The sequence below is a fragment of the Scyliorhinus canicula genome, chromosome 9 (assembly GCF_902713615.1).
Source record: "Scyliorhinus canicula chromosome 9, sScyCan1.1, whole genome shotgun sequence".
Classification (NCBI taxonomy): domain Eukaryota; kingdom Metazoa; phylum Chordata; class Chondrichthyes; order Carcharhiniformes; family Scyliorhinidae; genus Scyliorhinus; species Scyliorhinus canicula.
Window position 1 is genome coordinate 38,548,764 of NC_052154.1, and position 23,439 is coordinate 38,572,202.

The 23,439-nt window shown below is 42.8% G+C and overlaps 1 protein-coding gene across 5 annotated transcripts in view; it reads left to right on the top strand.

Annotated features, from left to right (window-relative positions):
* Positions 1–23,439, top strand: part of ap1g1 (adaptor related protein complex 1 subunit gamma 1) — a 168,512-nt gene that overhangs the window by 77,560 nt on the left and 67,513 nt on the right. For 4 of the 5 annotated variants that reach the window (XM_038806532.1, XM_038806534.1, XM_038806538.1 and 1 more), the window contains exons 7-14: positions 631–639; positions 1,024–1,119; positions 5,475–5,555; positions 6,211–6,309; positions 9,864–9,919; positions 14,916–15,029; positions 17,776–17,916; positions 22,933–22,987. In XM_038806532.1, the coding sequence (XP_038662460.1) occupies positions 631–639; positions 1,024–1,119; positions 5,475–5,555; positions 6,211–6,309; positions 9,864–9,919; positions 14,916–15,029; positions 17,776–17,916; positions 22,933–22,987 (651 nt within the window). The remainder of the gene's footprint in view (positions 1–630; positions 640–1,023; positions 1,120–5,474; positions 5,556–6,210; positions 6,310–9,863; positions 9,920–14,915; positions 15,030–17,775; positions 17,917–22,932; positions 22,988–23,439) is intronic. The other variant, XM_038806533.1, reaches the window with a different exon arrangement.

Genomic DNA, 23,439 nt, shown 5'->3' on the forward strand with positions numbered 1-23,439 from the left:
CAAGTGAGAGCAGTACCTTTTTTTTTCTATGTTGAAGATGCTGTATAAATGCAAATTGTAACTTCACACTTTTTCATTTTGCAGAAATTTGAATGATTGAGCCAAATGAATAGTAACGCTTCTTTGAAGTGAATCTGTAGATTCACTTGAAGAGCGGTCTTTCAATTTTAGCAATCAGAATCAATACTCCAAATTGTGATTGCAAAAATTTCAGATTAACCAAAATAGTTTGAGCCTTTTTAATCCTATCATCATGCGTTTGATTCGTGCCTCTAATTGAGATTTGATTTCAGAATCTCAGGATTCTTAATCACAAAACCTGCATCTAACAGACTGAATAGTGAGAAATTTATATTGATGATTATCAAATAATTGACTCAGTTATGTTTAATGAAAATAAATGCATATTTTTGATCTTTTTAAGGCATGGGTCTCAAATACCTTAGTTGTGGGAGAGGGGAGTTTATTGAAGATTTGAGTCTTTGTGGATAACTCTGGCCTTAAAAAAACAAATAAAAATATACACTGTTAATTGCCAGACTTAATTCTTTTTCGAGTATGTTTGTTTGTATTCTAACAAGTACTTAATTTTCTTATTCATCTCTCATTGCAAATGCTGCATGGTTTTAGAATGAAAAGGTAAGATAACATTCTGAATTTAATGAAAATTGCACACTGCATGACGTTGGAAAAGTGATTTTTTTGAAGATTAATTTAATGAAGTTAACTCTCTCTGAAGGGAACATTTAAAATCTGAGGTGCACAAAATATTTTTAAATATGCTCAGTAGGAATAGTAAAAGTTGCTTTCCAAATGGGGAGGTGAAATGATATGCTTAATGGCATTAAACTCTGTAAAATAAAATTACACATTTTATTTTTCCATTCGGTTCTTTCTTCTTTAGAACACTGGTTGTTCGGGTAGTTTCACGTATTCCATTGTTCACAAAGGATTTTGTTGATGCAAAACGTATCTGAATGTAGTTAATATTTGATTCTGAGTTGTATATTTTTACTTTTCTAGCTTGTTCCTCAGCTTGTTCGAATCCTGAAAAACCTAATTATGTCTGGTTACTCACCAGAACACGATGTATCTGGAATTAGCGATCCATTCCTTCAGGTTAGACTTTGTTTTGCATCTAATAACAAGAATCTTGTGGGATGATTTCTAATCAGGGAAGTCTCTGGGATCATCTTGGTATTTAGCCAGATTATTAAGATGTTGTTTAGAAAGTTAATTTTCAATGGCAGTGTGCTGTGAGCTGTTCTGATAGTTTTCTTTATAAACAAAGCCACACAATTGAAAAATTACTGCAGTGGAGCTTTGTATATTCACAGGATGATCATGCAAAGCTAAATATATCCGTTTCAGATCCAGGCAACAATACCGTGCATGAGCTTTTGTGATTGTTTCTGTTTGCATAACACATGATATTTGTGTAAAACATATTTTTAGATATGTAGCATTTATTTTTGCCCATGTAAAATTTGATACGCGTATAGATGCAAATGTGGCAAAAGCAAGAGTTTGCTTTAAATTTAATTTTAAAGAACATTTAATGTAGAAATTCTTTTTATATTGATTTTTACATCACTTGTGCAGACTTTGGATGACTGTTCTGAGGGAAACTATATTTTTGGATTGTTGCCTGTGTTTTTGATGTGGCGCCATTGTGAGTTAGTACCTCTGGGTTGACTGGAGATTTTAGCATTTAAGGTACAGAGTGTACCAAGGGTTGACATATTAGACCCTACCTAAGAACAGAGGTTGGCCCTGTTGGAAGCTTTAAAAAGTCTGCAGTACATGGACAGTAAACAGCAGTCTGTGGTGAGCAGTGGACATGAGATTAGTCTGGAGCACGTGCAGCACCAGGTTGATTGCTCCCCACAGGTTTCTGAGCCCCAATCTCCACAGCAGCACGAAGCAGTGTCAGCTCAGTGAAGTTAAAGTGCAGCTACCTGCACTGTGAAGCTAGCAGATGGGCAAAGGAAACCCCCTGAGCAGTGAGCTCATGCTCAGAATAGCTAGGAAACTGGGATCATGCTTTTGATCAGATGCTGGGGTGAAGCTTTTCGGAAAGCAGTCTTGGGAGAAATGATTTGAAGAGCAGGGTGGTGAGCAGCTGCTTGGGTGTTTTAAATTTGGAGTCCCGTTGCCTGACAACTTGCTTGCAGTCCAACAAAGAACAGGAAGGCTTCCAGATTAAATAGGAGCAGATAGTGATGTTCCCATGCATCTGCTGCTCTTGTTCTTCTTGCTGGTATAAGTCATGGGTTTGGATGGTGCTGTTGTTACGATCCCAGTTGATATAACTGGATGGGAAGATCCCAGAATGGAACTCTGACTCAAAAGACTGTAACTTTTATTTTCTTAATATGAAGGAACAGTCACTGGACAGCTAATTAGTGTTAACAACAATCAAAAAATATCCATCAAATATGGAAACATTGGATTATACTATAATACTCCTTTATACTTCCTTAGCTTAACAAATAACACTGATTTCAAGTTTAACACTGCTTATGAAGTATATCTTAAGCGACAATGGTCCTATTAACACAGTCCCTCTTAACACAAATTGGCTGTGGTCAAATACACTCACTCCGCTCTGAACCCAAGTTGGTGTCTGTGGTTTTCTCTCCAGAATCCATCCAACCCCCAACCCTCCCGATGATTGTCACATGAGAGTTTCCAAACAGTCCTCCCAAAAGGCTGCCTTAAAATCTTCTCTCTCAATGTCTTTCCTTCAAAGTTTTTTTTCCAAAATTCAGTTGGGTTTGCAAATTACTCTATTATCAATGTATCCAGTCCAGAATATTGCTCCATGACATTTTAGGTTTCTGGTGTCTTAACTGCTTTTACGTAAACTCCGAGATCCAGCCACTGATGTATATAGTTCAACTCTCTTTCCATGGGCTATAATAAAATCTCAAAACCTGAAAATCACTTCAGATATCTTTGTGGCATTCTCAACTCTCTTCAGTGAACAGTTCTACCTTTAACCTTGACTTCTTGGGAACTTCTCTTCATTTCCCTATTTCCTTAACTAGCTACTCTTCAAATCTCTGCACTTGTTTTCTTAATCATTACTCTGGGTATGGCTTTTCTTCTAGCAAAGCTAAGAGAGATGTTCCCTCTCTAGCTTTCTAAACAAACTGCTTCTGGCAGAGCTGTGAGTGTTGCATTTTCTCTCACTATCTATCTTCACTTGCAACTATCCATTGACTCTGTCGACACCTCCCGCTGCCTTAGGAAAGTGGGCAGCATCATCGAACACTTCTCCCACCCGGGTTATTCTCTCTTCAAACCTCTTCCATCGGGCAGGAGATACAAATGTATGGGAACACACGCTAACAGATTCAAAAACAGCTACTTCCCTGCTGTTGTCAGACTCCTGAATGATCCTCTTATGGACTGAACTGATCTCTTCGCACCTTCTCTACTGAGTAGTACTACACTGTATGCTTACTCAATGCCTGTGCCTATGTATTTACATTGTGTACTTCTGCATGTCCTATATTTTTTTTCATGTATGGAATAAACTGTCTGGACTGTACGCAGGACAATACTTTTCACTTTACCTCAGGACATGTGACAATAAATCGAATTCAAATTAGCTAAAGTAAAACATAAAAGCTTCACTACCGTTCAAAGCTCCAGTTGGTAAGCAACGCCTACATACTTATGCCTTTTATTTATTCTTCATGTAGTAGCCCCCTCTTAGTACAATAGATACACAGTTGGAACATAACTAACCCCCACAAACACCATTGTCCAGCATGAAACTAACTATAGGTTTTATACTTCCAGGCACGGAAAGCTTAAATTAAAAACTTGAAGCTTATTTGTAGTGTTTGCCAATGCAATTCCAATTCGCTTAACGACTTTGTTTTCCTAACACTGGAAAGAGCCTTGGTGAGTTGTTGCAGTGCATGCATTTTGTAAATGATGTACACTGCTGCCACTGTGCATGGTTGGTGGAGAAAGTGGTAGTCGATGGTCGTGAATGGGGTGCCAAGCAAGTAAGCTGCTTTTCCTGGACGGTGTTGAGCTTCTTGTGGTGTTGGAAATGCATTCATCCTGGCAAGTGGAAAATTAGCAGTGTGTTTGACCAGCTTGTTTGTTAATTCATGTTTACCTCGTGTTAATTCTGGATGATGGAATATAAGGTAGTATTGACTGTTGAGTTTGCTACCTTGCGCATCGTAACATTTGCTTTTGTTTAAAAGCATGGAATCTTGTGGCTTTATTGTCAGTGAGTGCCAAGGATTTCTAATTTTGTCTATGTTAAAACAAACGTTACTAGTCCCTAAATGGATCATGACAGAATTTGGGCGCCACAACCAGGACAGTAATCTTTCACGAGATGTGAGGGTTGCTAGCTAGGCCAACATTTATTGCCTATCCCTTGAACTGCTACAGCCCGTGTAGTGTAGGTACACCCACAGTGCTGCTAGGGAGAGTTCCAGGATTTTGAACCAGCAACAGTGATATAGTCCCATGTCCTGCTGGTTTGTGGCTTGGATCAGAACCTGCAGGTTGTGGTGTTCCGATGCGTCTGCTGCTCTTGTCCTTCGAGATCGTAGAGTTCACAGGTTTAGGTGTTGTTAAAGGAGCCTTGGTGAGTTGCCTCAGTGCTCCTTTTAGACGGTTCACACTGATGGGGGAGTGTTTAAGGTGGTGAAAGGGTGCCAATCAAGCGGACTTCTTTATCCTATCTGGTGTTAAGCTTCTTGAGTGTTGTAGGAGCCGCACTCATTCAGGGAAGTGGGGAATATTCCATTGCGCTCCTGCTTTGTGCCTTGTAGAGGGTGGGTGGCTTTGGGGAGTCAGGAGAGGAGTTAGTTTTCACAGAATCCTTAGCCTCTGACCTGCTCTTGCAGCTACAGTATTTATATGTCTGATCTAGTTCTGTTTCTGGTCAGTAATAACCCCAAGATGTTGATAGTGGGAGATTCAGTGATATAATGCCATTGAATGTCATGGGAAGATGGGTGGATTCTCTCATGTTGAAGATGGTCATTGCTTGGCACTTGTGTGGCACGCATGTTACTTGCCATTTATCGGCCTAAGTAAATATTGCCCCGGTCATACTGCTTGTGAACATTAACTGCTTCAGTATCTGAGTCGTCGCAAATGGTACTGAACATTACTCCATCAGTGAGCATTGCCAGTTCTGACCTTATGGAGGGAGGTTATTGATGAAGCAGCTGAAGATTATTCGGCTTAAGATACTACTCTGAGGAACTGCGATGCTGTCCTGGGACTGAGATGATAGACTACCAACAACCACAGCCATCTTCCTTTGTGCTAGTTGCAACACCAACAGTGGCGAGTTCTAAAAGTTGGTGTTTTATCTGTTATTGGGGAGAAAAAACCTGTGATTTAGATAGGAATGATATCTTTCATCTGAACTTTAAAAAAGTAACCCACAATGTTTTCCTTTCAGACTAATTTTTTGTGTGCAATTTTAGGTTCGAATACTGCGGTTACTACGAATGTTGGGTAGAAATGATGATGACTCAAGTGAAGCCATGAATGACATACTTGCACAGGTGAAGATATTATAGAAGATCTTCCTAATATAGTCAGGCGTTCCTGTAACAACCTGCAATCACATCTTAGTCACAATCCTCCCCAAACTTCCAAATCTGCAGACGAGGATAAGATTTAGTATTGACTATCCCGAGTTTTATACTTCATAAATCATTGATAACTACAACTGGAAAGATCTTGATCAGTTGAGGTTTTTGGGCTTAGGCATATAATTGATAAATTTTTAAATGCTTCCTAGACTTCTGTTCACATGAAACCATCTCTTACCCATGAAATAATGTGGTCTATTTTGTTCAATATACCAATGCCTTCAAACTACTTTGACACTTTAATGTAATTTATTTCCGTTCCTGAGTTTTGTTTTCTTAAAAATTCCTGTTATACACCATTTTCAAATTCTGCATGCTACTTTGTTTGGAAAGAAGAGTATTCGATAATTCAGATGGACAACTCTTGACATGGGCCCCACTGTCAGCAAATTTGAAACTGGGTTAGGTAAAGAAACCTAAAAATCTATAATTTCATTGGGGTCAATCCAGATTTTGAAAAATCTTGTGTGAACCAGCTGCATGAGGCTAATTTACAAAGTCAGTTTGAATGGAGTTAAAAAGTACACGTCGGTATTGATTGATGTACATTTTGATTTATTTTTAGGTTGCAACAAATACAGAAACTAGCAAAAATGTCGGTAATGCAATTTTATATGAAACTGTTTTGACGATTATGGACATCAAATCAGAGAGTGGACTGAGGGTATGTAACATATATTAGGATTTTCATAATTGTCAAATTAAGGTGATTCAAGATTTGTCTGCAGGAGTAACATTTAAAGTGATGAGGAGAATTCTACAACTCTGCCTGAAAATGTCTGGGAAAAGGCTGAAATCTTCGAAAGTACATATCATGTTGACTAATCTGACAGCTCTAACATTGCAGTCCTGCCATATCTAGTCATGAAGGGAGATAGACAATTAACAACTTCCATGAAGAAGCTACGTGTAACCCCTATAATCAGTGCTGACGGAGGCCGATGCATCCTTGCATAAGACTAGACTGAGATGTTTGTCTTGAGCCAGGTGCAGTGTGTAGATCATCTATCTCTGTCTTCTCCCGAGGTCTCCACCATCATAGATGTTATGTTTCAGTCAATTAAATTCACTGTGATATCAAGAAACAGTCAAGTGCACTGCATACTGCAAAGACTAGAGGCCCTGACAGCATCCCACTATAGTGCTAATGCCATATGTTCCAGAATAGCTGTTCTGGTATAGTAGCATCTACCTTGACGATGAAAAATTGCCCAGGTATGACCTTCCCATCAGGACAGAACCCATCTAATCTAGCCAATGACTGCCCTATCAGTTTGCTCTTAATCATTAGCAAAGTGATGGGTGGTGACTTCAATAGTGCTGTCCAGTGACCCGTAACAATCTCATTCAGGCTCAGTTTGGGTTTACCCAGGACCACTTGGCTCCAGACTTCATTATCACCTTGATTCAAACATGGACAAAAGAGCTGAAATCCAACGGTGAGGTGAGAGTGACTCCCCTGACATCAAGGCGGCAGTTGCAGAGTTGCCAACTAGCATGGAATTTCCATATTTCATGCGGAAAATCCGCTTGAATATAGGAGTATGATTTTTAGCATTGAACTACACAAAAGGAGAGTTGATTGGCAAGCCACCTCCTGAAATGTTTCATTTGGTTTGCTTGGCGACGGGCCCCGCACTGAGGTCTCGCTCCCTCTCATCTCCGCCCTGCACACTAACAAGCACATGCATGTCAGGTGATCCTGACCTTCGTGCAGTCTCGCACATGAGGCATCGAGGTGTGTGTATTGGTTTTCTTTGCGATAGGGCCCCGGGCAGAAGCCTCGCCCCCTCATCTCCACCCTGCACACAATACAGCACATGCTTGTCATTTTTCACGTGGTCTCTCATCAAGGTGCCTATACATGTATATAAAAGCATTGGATTTGCATTTTCCATTTGTGTTTTAGATTTGTGCAATAAAGATGTAAAGCATTTTTTCTTTGAAATGAAAATACTGATTTTACTGCCGAAATACTTATTTTTAGTATCTAGAATACTTGGAAAGGTTGGCAGCTCTGCAGTTGACTCCCTGTTAAAATTGAAGAAGTTGAGAATCATGGAAAAGTCTTAATTATTGTCATGCCCAGCACGGAGGAAAATTATATTGGTTGTTGGAAACCAATTATTGTAGCACAATAATTGCCAGACTGTGGCGACTGGGGGCTTTTCGCAGTAACTTCATTGCAGTGTTAATGTAAGCCTACTTGTGACAATAAAGATTATTATTATTATTATTACAAGATCTTGCTGCAAAGGTTCCTCAAGGCAGTATCCCAACTATCTTCAGCGGCTTCATCATCAAAAACATTCCCTCCAACACAATGTCAGAAGTGGGAATGTTGATTGATGGCTGCAGTGTTCAGTATATTCCTAACTCAAATATTGAAGCAGTCTTTGCCTGCAGCAAGACCTGGAGAGTTTTCAAGCTTGGGCTGCTCAGTGGCCAATAATGCTGATGTCACACAAATGCCCATGTCATGACCATCTGCAACAAAGAATCTAACTATCTCTCATTAACGGTTCAGTGGTATTACCGTCACTGAATCCTCCTCCATAAGCATTCTGGGATCGCCATTGACCAGAGACTTAACTGGACCAATGTCGTGAATACTAAGGCAAAAAGAGCAGCTCAAAAGCTGGGTGTTCTGCGGGAAGTAACTCTCCTTCTGACTCATCAAAGCGGATCCACCAGCTACAGGGGGCAAGGCAGGCATGTGACGGAATGCTTTCCATTTGCCTGAATGAATGTAGCTTCAACAACACTCTAGAAACGTGATGCCATCCAGGTGAATGTAGCTTTTTGATTGGCACTTGTGTACTACTTTGAACATTCACTCCCTTCACCACAACACCAGTGTACAGCCTAGAGGTGCACTGCAGCACCTCATCAAGGCTCCTTTGACAGCATCCATCAAGCTCAACCTCCACCACCTAGAAGAACAAGGGTAGCATGTGCATTGGAACACAATATGCTCCCTCCCAAGTCATTCACCATCTTGACTTGGATAAATAGTGCCATTCCTTCATTGGCACTGGGTCAAAATCCTGGAACCCTTCTCAACATAATGCTTTCCCTTAGCAGTTTGCATTCCGAAAACCAGTCCAGGTTTTCAAAATTACACTTTCAAACGGCTGTCCCAACACTTTTAAAAGAAAATCCAGTCCAGGATTTGACACCAGCCCCTTAAGGATTTCTTTGTCTTAACTACTGTTCAAACTGCTCACAATTACTCGAGCTTTCAATTTCCAGATGGTATTAAAATGACAGTGGTTTAATCTACCTCTAAAATGCTGTCTCGCATTCAATCTAATTATTGCAATTGTCTCTAACTCCGAGCACCTTGTTTATTCTTCCTTTAATTCTTCTGAACAACACCTTGGTCTCTGTTCTCTTAACTGCAGACTTTTGGGACAGTCTTTCTGTCCCAATTTGCTTGTTATCTGGATTGTAACTTGTGCTTTCGGAAACCTGCCTCTTTGCAGCTCCCTTGTCGTGTCCAGTTTCTACTGGCAGATTGAGAGGTGTTCATTCCTCAGTGACCTGGCTCCAATTGCTCTGGCTTCTAGTTAAAACTAAAAGCTAAGCCTCCTGTTGCTAAGCAACAGCCACCTGCTTATGCCTTTTTATTTATTTTTCCACCCAGTAGCCCCCTCTAAGCACAAGAGGAACCCAGTGGAACTTAGCCAAGCCATGCACATAAAAATAACTGTGCCCTGCATGAATGTAACTGCAGTTTTTACCTTTCCAGGCACAGAAACATTAAATTAAACCCACTTAAAATAAAAACTTATTTTGAATTTTTACCAATACAAATATAAATCCCTTAAAACTATCTTTGTTTTCCCAACGCAAGAAGTGGTGATGTTTAACTTCAGCTTTGAGAGGTTTAGCTCAGTTGGCTAGACAGTTGGTTTGTGATACAGAGCATGTGTTCAATTCCTGTACCAGCTGACGTTATTTATGAAGGCCCCACCTTCTCGACCTTGTCTGAGGTGTGGTGATCCTCAGGTTAAATCACCACCAGTCAGCTCTCCCCCCCTCAAAGGGGAAAGCAGCTGATGGTGATCTGGGACCATGGCATCTTTTACTTTACTATTAATGTGGAAAACTCTTTTTAAAAAAAAAAAAATTGGTTCATGTAACATTGTGGTTCATTATAATTTAAATACAAGTTTATACATAACTAACATCATTTCACATTTCAATTTATTGCAGGTTTTAGCCATAAATATCTTGGGACGTTTCTTGCTTAATAATGACAAAAATATTAGGTATGTTTGTTGACTTAAACTGTTAGTTGTGAACTGATTTTGCATGAACAAAACTATGATGGTTTTCTTCCAACTCTTATATTGAAAGTATCTCGATTAATCTAACTAAAATGCCACTTAAATTTCAAACTATGAATATGGATCTGTTTAATATGCATTTGAATGAGACAATTATGTAATGTCTTACATTATAATAGTAATTCCAATTTTTAAAAAAAGTACCTAATTCACCAAGAAATGCTTTGGGATGCCCTGAGCTTGTTAGATGGGCTGTAATAGTGCGATAAAAACAAAATACTGTGATGCTGAAAATTTGAAAGGTCTGATGAGAGGGGATGGTCCTGGACTTAATTTTAGATAATGAAGCTGGGCAAGTGGTTGAAGTATCAGTGGGGGAGCGTTTTGCAGGCAGTGATGTACCTCCATTAGATTCAGGGTTGTTTTGGAAAAGACCACGATAGACCTGAAACCAAAGTTCTAAACTGGGAGTGTGGGTTTTAATAAGATCAGATATAATTTGACCAGAGTGGACTGGGAGCATGTACATCTAGGTAAATCTGTGACAGAACAGTGGGACGCATTCAAGAAGGAAATAGGGCGAGTACAGGGCCAACATGTTCCAATCAAGAAAAAGGATGGGGCCAACAAATCCAGTGAACACTGGATATCCAAAGATAGACCGCACAGGATAAAAAGAACAATGGAGGCTTATCGAGGGCTCAAAACAGCAGAGCCCTAGAGGAGTATAGAATGTGCAAGCGGGATCTTAAAAAGGAAATTAGAAGAGCAAAAAGAGGACATGAAAGGGTCCTAGCAGATAAACTAAAGGAAATCCTAAGTTTTATAAGTACATAAAAGGATAACTAGGGTAAGAGTAGGGCCCATTTAGGACCACAGTGGTAATTTGTGTGTGAAGCCGGAGGACGTGGGTAGGGGTTTGAATGAATACTGTGTCAGTGTTCACTAGTGAGAGGGATGGTGGGGATATAGAAATCGGGGCGAGGAACTGATAAATTTAAAGCCGTTAACATAGACAGAGAGGAAGTTCTGAGTGATCTGGCAGGTAAACTAAAGGAAATCCTAAGTTTTATAAGTACATAAAAGGATAACTAGGGTAAGAGTAGGGCCCATTTAGGACCACAGTGGTAATTTGTGTGTGAAGCCGGAGGACGTGGGTAGGGGTTTGAATGAATACTGTGTCAGTGTTCACTAGTGAGAGGGATGGTGGGGATATAGAAATCGGGGCGAGGAACTGATAAATTTAAAGCCGTTAACATAGACAGAGAGGAAGTTCTGAGTGATCTGGCAGGCAAAAGTTAGACAAATATCCAGGGCCAGATGAAATGTATTCCAGGCTGCTGAGCGAGGCAAGGGAGGAAATAGGGGCGCTGTTCTAATTTTCAATTCCCCTCTGGCCATAGGAGAGGTGCCAGAGGACTGGAGGATAGCCAATGTGGTACCATTATTCAAGAAGGGAGGAAGGGATAAACCAGAAAACTCCAGGCCAGTCAATCTAACCTCAGTAGTAGAGAAACTAGTGCAAGCAATTCTGAGAGATAGAATTAATCTACATTTGGAGGGGCAGGAATTAATCAAGAACAGTCAGCGTGGTTTTGTTAAGTGGAAGTCATGCCATACCAACTTCTTTGAACTTTTTGAAGAGGTGACTAGGTGTGTAGATGAGGGCAATGCACTTGACTCATTCTACTTGGACTTCAGCAAGGCTTTTGATAAGGTCCTACATGGGAGACTAATAGCAACGGTAAGAGCCCATGGGATCCAAGGAAATTTGGCAAATTAGATCCAGAATTGGCTGAGTGGCAGAAAGACGGTGATGGTCATGGGGTGTTTTGTTCTGATTGGAAGCCTGCGTCCAGGGGGGCCCCCGCTGTGATCAGTATGGGGCCCATCTATTTGTGGAATATATAAATGATTTGGATATGAATGTTGGAGTGTTGATCAGTAATTCACAGATAATATGAAAATTGGTGGGGTGTTAAATAGTGAGGATGGGTGGCCTTAGATTACAAGAGGATAGAAACCAGCTGATCAGTGGCAAATGGAATTCGTAGGAGCATTGGAAATAGGAGCAGAAGTAGGCAGTTCAGCCCTTCGAGCCTGCTCGCCTTGCAATCAAAACCACCTCCCCAACTGTTGCCCATATCCCTTTAATTCATTTTTAAAATCAGAAATATATCTGTCCCCGATTTCATCAAACTAATGAGGCAGTGAGTTCCACAAATTCACCACCCTCTGCGAGAAGTAGTTCCTCCTCATCTCAGTTCTCAATCTACCGCCTCTCAGCCTATATCTGTGAACTCTCATTCTAGATTGCCCCACAAAGGGGAACATTTGATCCACGTTTACTTTATCAATCCTATTTAATATTCTATACACCTTGATTAGATCCCCTCTCATCCTTCTAAACTCCAGTGCGTGTAAGCCCAAACTATTTAATATTTTCTCATATGTCAATCCTTTCATCCCCGGCCTGAACTGCATCCAGTGCCACCACACCCTTCCTCAACTTCAATCCAGGCAAGTGTGAAGTGATGCAGGTGGGCAGGACAAACAAGGCAAAGGAATACATGATAAACATGTATCCCTGGGAAGCACAGAGGATCAGAGTGACCTTGGTGTGCATGTACACCAACCCCTTAAGGTAGCTGGGCAGGTGGATACAGTGGTACACTTACCTTTATTAGCTGAAGCATAGAGTTTAAGAGCAAGACGATTTATGCTGGAACTGTACAAAACATTGGTTGGGCCACAGCTAGAGTATTGGGTGCAGTTCTGGAATCCACATTAAAAGAGCATTGTGATAGCACTGGAAAGGGTGCAGAGGCTATTTACCAGAATGTTGCCTGGTCTGGAGCGTAGATTGGGGTTGTTTTTCCTAAAGCAGAGGAGGTTGAGGGGAGACATGATTGAGATGTTCAAAATTAGACCGGAAGAAACGTTCCCCTTGGTAAGGGGCAGGAGGTTTAGAAGGGATGTGAGGAAAAACCTTTTCACCCAGAGGGTGGTAGAGGTCTGGAACTCGGTGCCTGAAAGGGTGGTGGAGGCAGAGACCCTCATAACGTTTAAGAAGTATTTAGTTGTGCACTTGCAATGCCAATGCATTAAAAAGGCTGTGGGCCAAGTGCTGGAAAATGGGTTCAGAATACTTAGGTGGTTGTTTTTGACCGGCTCCGACACAAGGAACCGAAGGACCGTTTCTATGACTAAAAACAGACTCTGCTGGATAAATTCAGACGGTCTAACATTATCTGTGGAAAGAGAAACAAAGTTCATGTTTCAAGTCTGTATGCCTCCTAGCTGAAGACTGGTAGAAAGGTGATAGATTATATAGGTGGAGAGGGTGGAGCAGAAATGTAGGTCAGGGAAAGGTGAGAGTGAAGGAGAGATTGACAGTGATGTGATGGACCCAATAAAGGAAATGTTAATGGTAGCATTAAAGACTAATGAAGGTGTTGATAGTGGCATAAAGGCAAGATAGCAGAATGTGTTGAAGTTCATTGCTCAGTGAAAGCAAAATGAAACAAGTAACAGATGGTCCTGTGGGGGAGAGGGGTTTGCTTTGGGACAAACAAAAAAAAAGGGCGGTCAACATGGAGGAGTTTCGATGTTGAGTCCAGAAGGCTTTAACATGGCTAATCGGAAGATGCGGTGTTCCTCCAGTGTGAGTTGGGTTTCAGTGGAGCATTGCAATAGGCTAAGGATATGTAGGCATGAGAGCAAGATGGTGTGTTGAAATGACAAGTGATGGGAAGGTTGGGGGGATGCTTGCAGACTGAGCAAGGGTGTTTTACAAAGCGTTCATCCAGTGTTTGGGAGCCTTGGACAGTGAGGGATAAAGGGGTAGGTTGCATGGAAAGGTGCTCTGGGAAAAGGGTGAAGGGTTGAGGATGATGGAGGAGTGGATCAGGGTGTCACGGGGTGGTCCCTGCCGAATGCTGACGGGTGGCGAGGGGCAGATGTGTTTTGTGGCTGCATGTATAAATGCAAATTCTTTCTGGGGTACCTCACAACCTCGTGATCTCTTCCAATGTCTGACTTGCTGTGCTGCTTGTCTCGCAACCAGTACTCGATGCACATAAATTTCCTCCAACTAAATATTGGGAAGACCAAAACTAGTTGTCTTCAGTGCCCACTTTAACCATCGACTCCATCCCTCGCCCTCATCCAGACTACTTAGAGTGTTAACATCGCATTTGACCCTGAGATGAACTTCAACCCTACAATCCACTTCAGCAGTTTCTTTCCACCCCAAAAAAAATCACCTGCCTCAATCCCTATCTAAACCCATCCACTGCTGAGATCCCCATTCGTACCTTGTTACCTCAACTACTTTATTCAATTGCTGGTTGATTGTCTGTCTTCTACCCGCCATAAACCTGAACTTCACTGCCACATCTAACTTGCACCTAGTTCCATTTGACCATCACCCTTGTACTAGCTCACCTATGTTGGTTCTCAGACCAACAAAGCTTTAATGTTAAAAATTCTTCCCTTTTGTTTTTAATTCCCTCCATGGCCACACCCCTCCCACTTCTGTGCCCGCTTTCAGCCCTACAGCCCTCCCCGATTTCTGCTTTAATTTTGGCCTTTTGTGCATCCCAAATTTGAATTTCTGAATTTTTGGCACTGTGTGAAATACCCTGTGAAGCTGCCTAACTGCATAAAAGGCACAACGTAAATCCAAGTTTTAGTTGTATAGTGTTCAAACTGTATTACACTTGAAATGTGGATGGGCGAAATCATCCCAAACTGAAGAAAACCTTTGCCTAATCAAATGAAAAGCCAAATCCTTGCTTGATAATGTAACAAATGGACAGTCATAGAGCAGAATTCCTCCATTATTCCAGTTTTGTGTACATGAGTGTAAGTGAAAGTATAACTTTTTGCCCTGCACTCAACTTGTGTTGAATTACATTGTGTTCAGATAATTTTTTTAAAAATATGTACCATTAATCTGAAATTTTTTAACTTTAAGGTATGTGGCACTGACATCACTGCTCAAAACGGTCCAAACAGATCATAATGCAGTCCAAAGACACAGAAGTACAATAGTGGATTGTTTGAAGGACTTGGACGTATCTATTAAAAGGTAAAGTTTCCACATTTAAAGATTGTCTTTCTTGGGCAGTGTAATTATGCAGACAAGGTAGAAAACTTATGCACAGCCTCAGCAGCTGGCAATGCTTTAATAGGTTATGGATTTAGTTATCACATGAGATGTTTTAGTACATTCCTACAGTTTGGGTACTGCACCATAGCCTTACTATGCGTAAACTTGTGTTGGGTATTGTGTGGATGAATGTTGAGCAGTGAACAATTAACTTCTGTAATTACAATTATTGAAACATTACAAGAGCCAATCTTGAAGTAAGGCAATACATTATGGGGTTGATTCTCCATTGCCCAATGCTGGTAGCAGTTTTCCCGATCTGGTGGAGAATGGAGCATTAGGCGAGAAATTGTTCCAGTGCTCCGACCACCTCTCACCAGTGGTGGTAGCGAGCTACATGCCCTGCTCCGGCAGTGATTTGCACCAGATTAACAGGCTGGAAGATAGAGTCTCTTTTTTTTTCTCCCCCCAATGACCCCCACGGTGGGAAATACTCTGGGCAGAATTTGGTGCATGATTTACAACATGTACCCCTGACGTGGTGGGCCCTGACTTGGTGGACCCCGAGGTGGGTCAAGACGGTTGGTGTATATTGGAAGTGCCCCCAAAGTCCATCAGTGCCCCCAAACAGAGACCACTGCTTTCCACAGCAGTAAGCACTTTTGATGTTGTGAAGAGCTGTCAATCGTAGAAAGATTGTTTATAAACTTTGTGAATAACATCGAAGCAGAGTACTTGAGATGCAGTCAAACATGAAGGCAGAGATCGACAATCCACCTAGCATCTGTCCCTGGAGTAATGAAACGACCAATCACTGGCTAATGCAATGTATTGCTGTGTGAAATTGAATGCACGATTTGCACTTCAAAGGCTGTCAAGTGATTTGAAGCCCTTTGAAGTGTTGTTTGAAGGAAGCCTGACACAACAGCTTCTGCTTTCAACAGATGTTTTGGAAGGGTAAGTTAATGTGCAGTTATTTCTCACCCTACTGCCTCGACTGCTCTTAAACTTGCAGGCAGTGGTGTGATGGGGGCCTCTGGCAGAGAGGCCTCCGTTGAATTGGGTGTGTGAGGTCTCTGTGCAAGTGAGACGAGGTGAAGTCTCTGCAGGGGAGGTGGGGTGCGGTCTCTGCAGGGGAGGTGAGGTGTGGTCTCTGTGCAGGGGAGGCGGGGTTAGGTCTCTGCGGAGAGCAGGCGGTGTGCGGTCTCTGCGGAGGGCGGTCTCTGCGGAGGGGAGGTGAGGTCTCTGCGGAGGGCAGGCGGGGCGCGTTCTCTGCGGAGGGCAGGCGGGGTGAGGTCTCTGCGGAGGGCAGGCGGGGTGCTGTCTCTGCGGAGGGCAGGCGGGGCGCGGTCTCTGCGGAGGGCAGGCGGGGCGCGGTCTCTGCGGAGGGCAGGCGGGGTGAGGTCTCTGCGGAGGGCAGGCGGGGTGAGGTCTCTGCGGAGCGCAGGCGGGGTGCGGTCTCTGTGAAGGGCAGGCGGGTTGAGGTCTCTGCACAGGGCAGGCTGGGTGCAGTGTCTGCGGGCGGCAGGCGGGGTGCGGTGTCTGCACAGGGCAGGCGGGGTGCGGTCTCTGCGGAGGGCAGGCGGGGTGAGGTCTCTGCAGAGGGCAGGCGGGGTGCGGTCTCTGCGGACGGCAGGCGGGGTGAGGTCTCTGCGGAGGGCAGGCGGGGTGAGGTCCCTGCAGGGCAGGCGGGGTGAGGTCCCTGCGGAGGGCAGGCGGGGTGAGGTCTCTGCGGAGGGCAGGCGGGGTGAGGTCTCTGCGGAGGGCAGGCGGGGTGAGGTCTCTGCGGAGGGCAGGCGGGGTGAGGTCTCTGCGGAGGGCGGGCGGGGTGAGGTCTCTGCGGAGGGCAGGCGGGGTGAGGTCTCTGCGGAGGGCAGGCGGGGTGAGGTCTCTGCGGAGGGCAGGCGGGGTGAGGTCTCTGCGGAGGGCAGGCGGGGTGAGGTCTCTGCGGAGGGCAGGCGGGGTGAGGTCCCTGCGGAGGGCAGGCGGGGTGAGGTCCCTGCGGAGGGCAGGCGGGGTGAGGTCCCTGCGGAGGGCAGGCGGGGTGAGGTCCCTGCGGAGGGCAGGCGGGGTGAGGTCCCTGCGGAGGGGAGGCGGGGTGAGGTCTCTGCAGAGGGCAGGTGGCCCTGCCTGGGCGAGGCCTCGGCGTGGTTGAGGTGAGGAGGATGCCCCTACTTGTCTGGAGGATGTTGCAGAACTTGTGATTTGGGGGGGAGGGGTTGCACGCTAAGTCTGACCTCAGTATCTGGCCACCCGCTTAAAATACCAGGTTTCCAACGGAATCCGGCGAGCTCCCCTTGGTGTAAACTAGCATGGTGAAGGAGAGTGAACCGCACCTGGGCACCACACCTAGCACCAGCAGAGAGCAGTAGCGAGCCTCTGCTGGCAGGGAGCACTTTAGTCTTTCAAGTGGAGAATCCAGCCATATATCTTTTAGTAGAATGAGAGTAGTATATAATTTTTGAATTGGGTTCTATACTTAAAGAAAAATTGCCATGTTTGAACGAGTTGGAACGTTATGTTCAATGTGGTAAAATGTTCAAAATTTTATTTTTTTTTGTAACAGCTGCATATTGGATTTCATCTTTTCCGGAGATGCAGTTTGTAAATGGGATTAAACATCTTGATTCCTAATTTGAACAATTGAAACCGAGAAAATTGGTCTAGCTTTTCTCATTCGGGTTGTGCACAATAACTAATTTCACTTTATTATTTACCTGTATAGACGTGCAATGGAACTGAGCTTTGCTCTGGTAAATGGAAATAACATTAGAGGAATGATGAAGGAACTGCTTTATTTCCTGGATTTGTGTGATCCTGATTTCAAAGCAGATTGTGCTTCTGGCATCTTTCTTGCAGCAGAGAAGTAAGACTTTATTATTATTGAGTGCGACACAAGTAGTATATATTTGAATAATTGCAAATGCTAATCGAGCCCAAACCTGTACGATAGGTGCATAAGAGCAGGAGTCGGCAATTTGGCTCTGCGATTCAATAAGGTCAGGACCTTCCTGCCTGTCACTCATAATCTTCAACATTGTAGATCAAAACTGCCTAACTAAACCTGTTGAATAATCTAGACTCCTGCTCTGAGTACAAATTCTAAAGAATGACAGCCCTCAGATGAAATTCCTCCTCATCTCAAAGTTAAACAGTAGAATATTTACTGTGCCCCCTTTTTCTAGATTCTCCATGAGGGGAAACATCCTCAAGCACCTACTCTGTTAAAGTTTCAATAAGGTTGCCTCATTCTTCTAAACAGGTCAAATCTCTCCTCCATCCCAGGAACCAATTTAGTAAATCCTCTCTAAACTGCTTGGGGCAGCAGGGTAGCATGGTGGTTAGCATAAATGCTTCACAGCTCCAGGGTCCCAGGTTCGATTCCCGGCTGGGTCACTGTCTGTGTGGAGTCTGCACGTCCTCCCCCTGTGTGCGTGGGTTTCCTCCGGGTGCTCCGGTTTCCTCCCACAGTCCAAAGATGTGCGGGTTAGGTAGATTGGCCATGCTAAATTGCCCGTAGTGTCCTAATAAATGTAAGGTTAAGGGGGGGGGTTGGGTTACGGGTGTAGGGTGGATATGTGGGTTTGAGTAGGGTGATCATGGCTCGGCACAACATTGAGGGCCGAAGGGCCTGTTCTGTGCTGTACTGTTCTATGTTCTATGCCTTCATTGCAGGTATAATAGCCTTCCTTTAGTAAGGAGATCAAAACTGTGTGCAGTACTCTAGGTGTGGTCTTGCCAAAGCCCTGTATAGTTACTGCAAGACTTCCCTACTTTTATGCTTCAACCCCCTTGTAGTAAAGGTTAACATTTCAGTTGTCTTTCTCATCATTTGCTGTACTTGCATGCTGCCTTTTCGCGATTCATGTACAAGGACACCCGATCCCACTGTGATGGAGCATGCTGAAGTGTCTCTCCAGTTAAATCTGCATTTCTGTTCTTCCCACCAAAATGGACGACCACACGTTATACTGTATTTGCCAGATATTTTCCCACTCGCTTAACCCATTTCACCATTTATAGACTAACCTCTTCACAACTTGCTTTCCTACATTTCTTTGTATCGTCAGTAAATTTGGCCACAATATAATCTATGTTCAAGACATTAACACAGATTGTGAATAATTGAGGCCCTAGCACTGAGCCCTGTGGCACTCGACTACTAGTTACAGTTTGCCAGCCTCAAAATGAATCCATTTCGCCTAAACCTATCCGGTTCATTAGCCGATGCTCTATGCATGTTAATTTACCACCTCCAGCATCATGAGTTCATATCTTGTACGTACCCTTTTACATGGCACTTTATGGATGTCTTTTGGAGATTTAAATTCACTACATCCACAGATTCCTCTTTGTCCACCCTGCTTTTGCATGCCAGGAAGTTAATTTGGGTCAAAACATATACACGTGGTGCTTTTTATGTAAATATAATATCCTCAATGTCAGTTTAGGATTTTGGAGCATTTTTTCAAATCGCCTTGGGTATTCACAAAACGGTCTGAGGTTAATGTGAAAACATTTCTTGAGTTTGCTTAATCGAAGAATCATAGAATAGCATAGCACAGCAAGGACTGAGGCAGACCATTTGGCCCATCTAGTCTAGATCGGCTCTTTTGAGGAGCAATCCAATTTCCCTGCACCATTTTCTCCAAGTATTTATCCAGTTTCATTTTGAATGTTACTATTGATTTGGTTTTCATTACCCAATCAGGCAGTATATTCCAAAACTTAGAACCTAGCCACTTATTGAAGGGGAAAAAATATTTTTGCGTACTATTCCCCCTCCAGTCATCTCTGCTTTGTTTGCTAATCATCTTAACTCCAGTTTCTCTTTGTTTTAACTTTTAAATCCTTCATTTTAAATACTGCGATCAAATCTCCTCTAACCAAAGAAAAACAATCCCAGCTTCTCTGATTTATTCACATAACTGTAATACTCACAATTTTAATCCACATGCTTGGAATCATTCTAGTACCATCTTGTCTATGTCCCCTCCAAAGCCTTCACATCTTTTCTAACATGAAAGCGTTCTTGTTTACAAGAATGTTGCCAGGGCTAGAAAAGTGTACCTGCAAGGAGAAATAGGATAGGTTGGGGTTATTTTCCTTGGAACAAAGAAGGCTGAGGGTGACCTAATTGAGGTGTACAAAATTATGACGGGGAGAGATAGTGGACAGGATAAAATTGTTTCCCTTGGTGGAGAATTCTAGAACTAGGTGACATAGATTCAAGATAAGAGGCAGAAGATGTAGATGGAACATGAGCGAGAACTTTTTTTATGCAAATGGTAGTGGAATTTGCTGCCCGAGTTGGTGGTGGAGGTAGAGACTCTAAACTCCTTTAAGAGGTACCTGGATCTGCTCCTTAAGTTTATTCGTTCATGGTACATGGGTGGCGCAAGCTCTGCCAGCATTTATTGCCCATCCCTAATTGCCCTTGAGGGGGCACCACATTTCTGTGGGACTGGAATGACATGCAGGTCAGGTAAGGACGGCAGATTTCCTTTCCTAAAGGACATTAATGAACTAGATGGGGTTTTCCAACATTCAACAATGCTTTTATGGTCATATTAGATTTTTTTAAATTGCAGATTTGGTTTTTTTTTTATTCAGATTTCGCCATCTGCAGTGGCGGGATTTGAACTTGGGTTAGAGCATTACTCTGGGTCTCTGGTTTGCTAGTCCAGTGACAATGCCACTACGCCACCGCCTCTCCAATTGCTGTAAGATACAGGGCAGGAAGATGGGATTAGAAAGGGTGCCCTCGGGTTCGCATGGACAAGATGGGCTGAATGACCTCCTGTGCTGTAATGTTTCTATGTGAATTATATGACGCAATAGTCCAACTGATGCTGAAGTAATATTTTTTACAGGCTCTGTACCTTTTGTACTCTTTGCCTCTTTATAAAGTCCAAAATTGTGCATGCTTATTAACTGCTTTGTAAACCTATCTTGCCACTTGAAAGGTTTGTGCAGAAACACCCCTGGGTGTGTCTGCCCTTGCACCAGTTTCGAATTACCCTTTCTTTTAGGCGACAGGTTTAGATAAAGGATCTGGATCGGCGCAGGCTGTGAGGGCCGAAGGGCCTGTTCCTGTGCTCTAATTTTCTTTGTTCTTTGTAATATGCAGTGTCTTGATGTCGAAAGGTATTACCTCACACCTTTATGTTGAATTTCATATACCGTGTCTGCCAATTTTAACATTCTCTCTCTCTCTCAGCTCTTAAAGTTTATGACCACTTCCTCCGTTAACTACACTTAAAAAGTTTAGTATCTGCAAATGTCGAATTTTACTGTGCCCATGTATCCCCATGCCCTGCAGGTTCAAGTTATCGAGCGGCACAGTAGCACAATGGTTAGCACTGTTGCTTCACAGCACCAGGGTCCCAGGTTTGATTTCCGGCTTGGGTCACTGTCTGTGCGGAGTCTGCACGTTCTCCCTGTGTCTGCGTGGGTTTCCTCTGGGTGCTTCGGCTTCCTCCCACAAGTCCCGAAAGACATGCTGTTAGGTAATTTGGTCATTCTGAATTCTCCCTCTACCCGAACAGGTGCCAGAATGTGGCGACTAGGGGCTTTTCACAGTAACTTCACTGCAGTATTAATGTAAGCCTACTTGTGACAATAAAGATCATTAAATTAAATATTAAAGAGAGAAGGGGATTGGACGGAGAGCTTGAGATGAGGCTGAAATGAAGGAAGCCCTGATTGTATTGAATGGCAGAACAGGCATGAGGGGCTCAATTGCCTACTCTTAATTTTTCCAATTAAGGGCCAATTTAGCGTGGCCCTCCTTTCCCCTCTCTCCCCACCACCCCCTTCCTTTCCCTTCTGTGGTACAGAAGCGAGGGTATCTGGCTCTCCAGTGCAAAGTTTAGTGCTTGTACCGTTTGTTTTTTGTACAACTGTATTGTGAACTGGTTTAATAATCAGTATCCTAACCCCTTCCCTGTACGTTAGTCCTGAGGGCAGGGTACCCTGTTTATCCAAACCAAAATTAGTGTTTGTACCGTTTGGCCTTGTATATATTTTTTACTGTTTTAATAAAAAGATATGGCCAGTTCCTGCAGGGAAGGTGGAGTGAAACCCCCACACAAACTGGGAGGCTGTGCAAACTCCACATGGACCGGGATCGAATCCGGTCCTCGGCGCCATGATGCAGCAGTGCCAACCACTTTACCACCATGCCGCCCTTACTCCTTTTATGTTTATACATCTCTCCAGCGTGAAAAACAATCGTTCACCACAACTGTCAAGGTTATAAATTTCCCATAATTCTGAAATGTGAATGTTTTATTTTCAATCGTAATCTTATCCCATGTGAATATTGTCATTGCATTATTTTAGTTTCATTTGAAGTTCACTTTATGTATTAATTGGAATGTTTATTGTGTCTATGATAAATGCATATGATAACTGTTTTGATCAAAGTATTAGAATATGGCATTTCTGTAAATCAGATGTAAATTGATGTCAATTTAATTGATGCAGGAGCCAGTTGCTTCACTACACAAAGGGGCATTTAATGGTCATATCTTGTGTAATTTCACAGACCTTTCAATTCCGGCATAATCGTGTGCATATTCAAGATATGCAGAACATATTGATTTAAAACATTTGTATGTTCATGCTTCTGTTAAAGAAAAACATGCATACTAATGCTTCATGTATATAACTTGTTAATTATTAAGTGCCTACTAGTATAATTTTTTAACTGCTTTACCAGTAAGCAACTGTAAACCAATGATTTTTAACTTCCTTGGGATGATCATTGCTTTTTTAGTGTTTGGCAATTGACTAGCACAAAGATCACTTGGAAATACAAAAAAATGTATTGTTTTCTTAGTGGAGAAAAAGCATTTTCATCTCACTTTTCTTTTAATAGGTATGCACCATCCAAGAGATGGCACATAGACACAATAATGAAAGTGTTAACAACGGTAAGGGGTTTCCACATGAGGCTACAACATTTATTTTGTAAGAATCATTATATATGGGGGCTCTTGCTGGTGTAGTGGGTTAAACACTGGCCTGTCAGTTCTGGGGCCTCAATTTGAATATTTCCTAAATTGTTGTGATGAAAATTTGGCTCTAAAGGTTCAGTTTTTAAAACAAATTATAAGTTGTGACAACCTCAGCCAATTGTACTGGGTGATCTCCACAAAATGAAATCCTTTTGTTCTATTATGCAGATAGTTGTTAAAGCCTGGAATGCATCGTCACAGAATGTAGTCAAGGTAGTGACTACACCTTTTAAACAAAAGAGTAGACAAACATTTAAAGTAAAGGAAGATGGAGGGGAGACAGTAGTGCACTGAGATTAGTTTGGCATTATTTTACCCAACAAAGGTCCAGCACCGACATGATGGATTGAACGGCCACCATGTCTGAG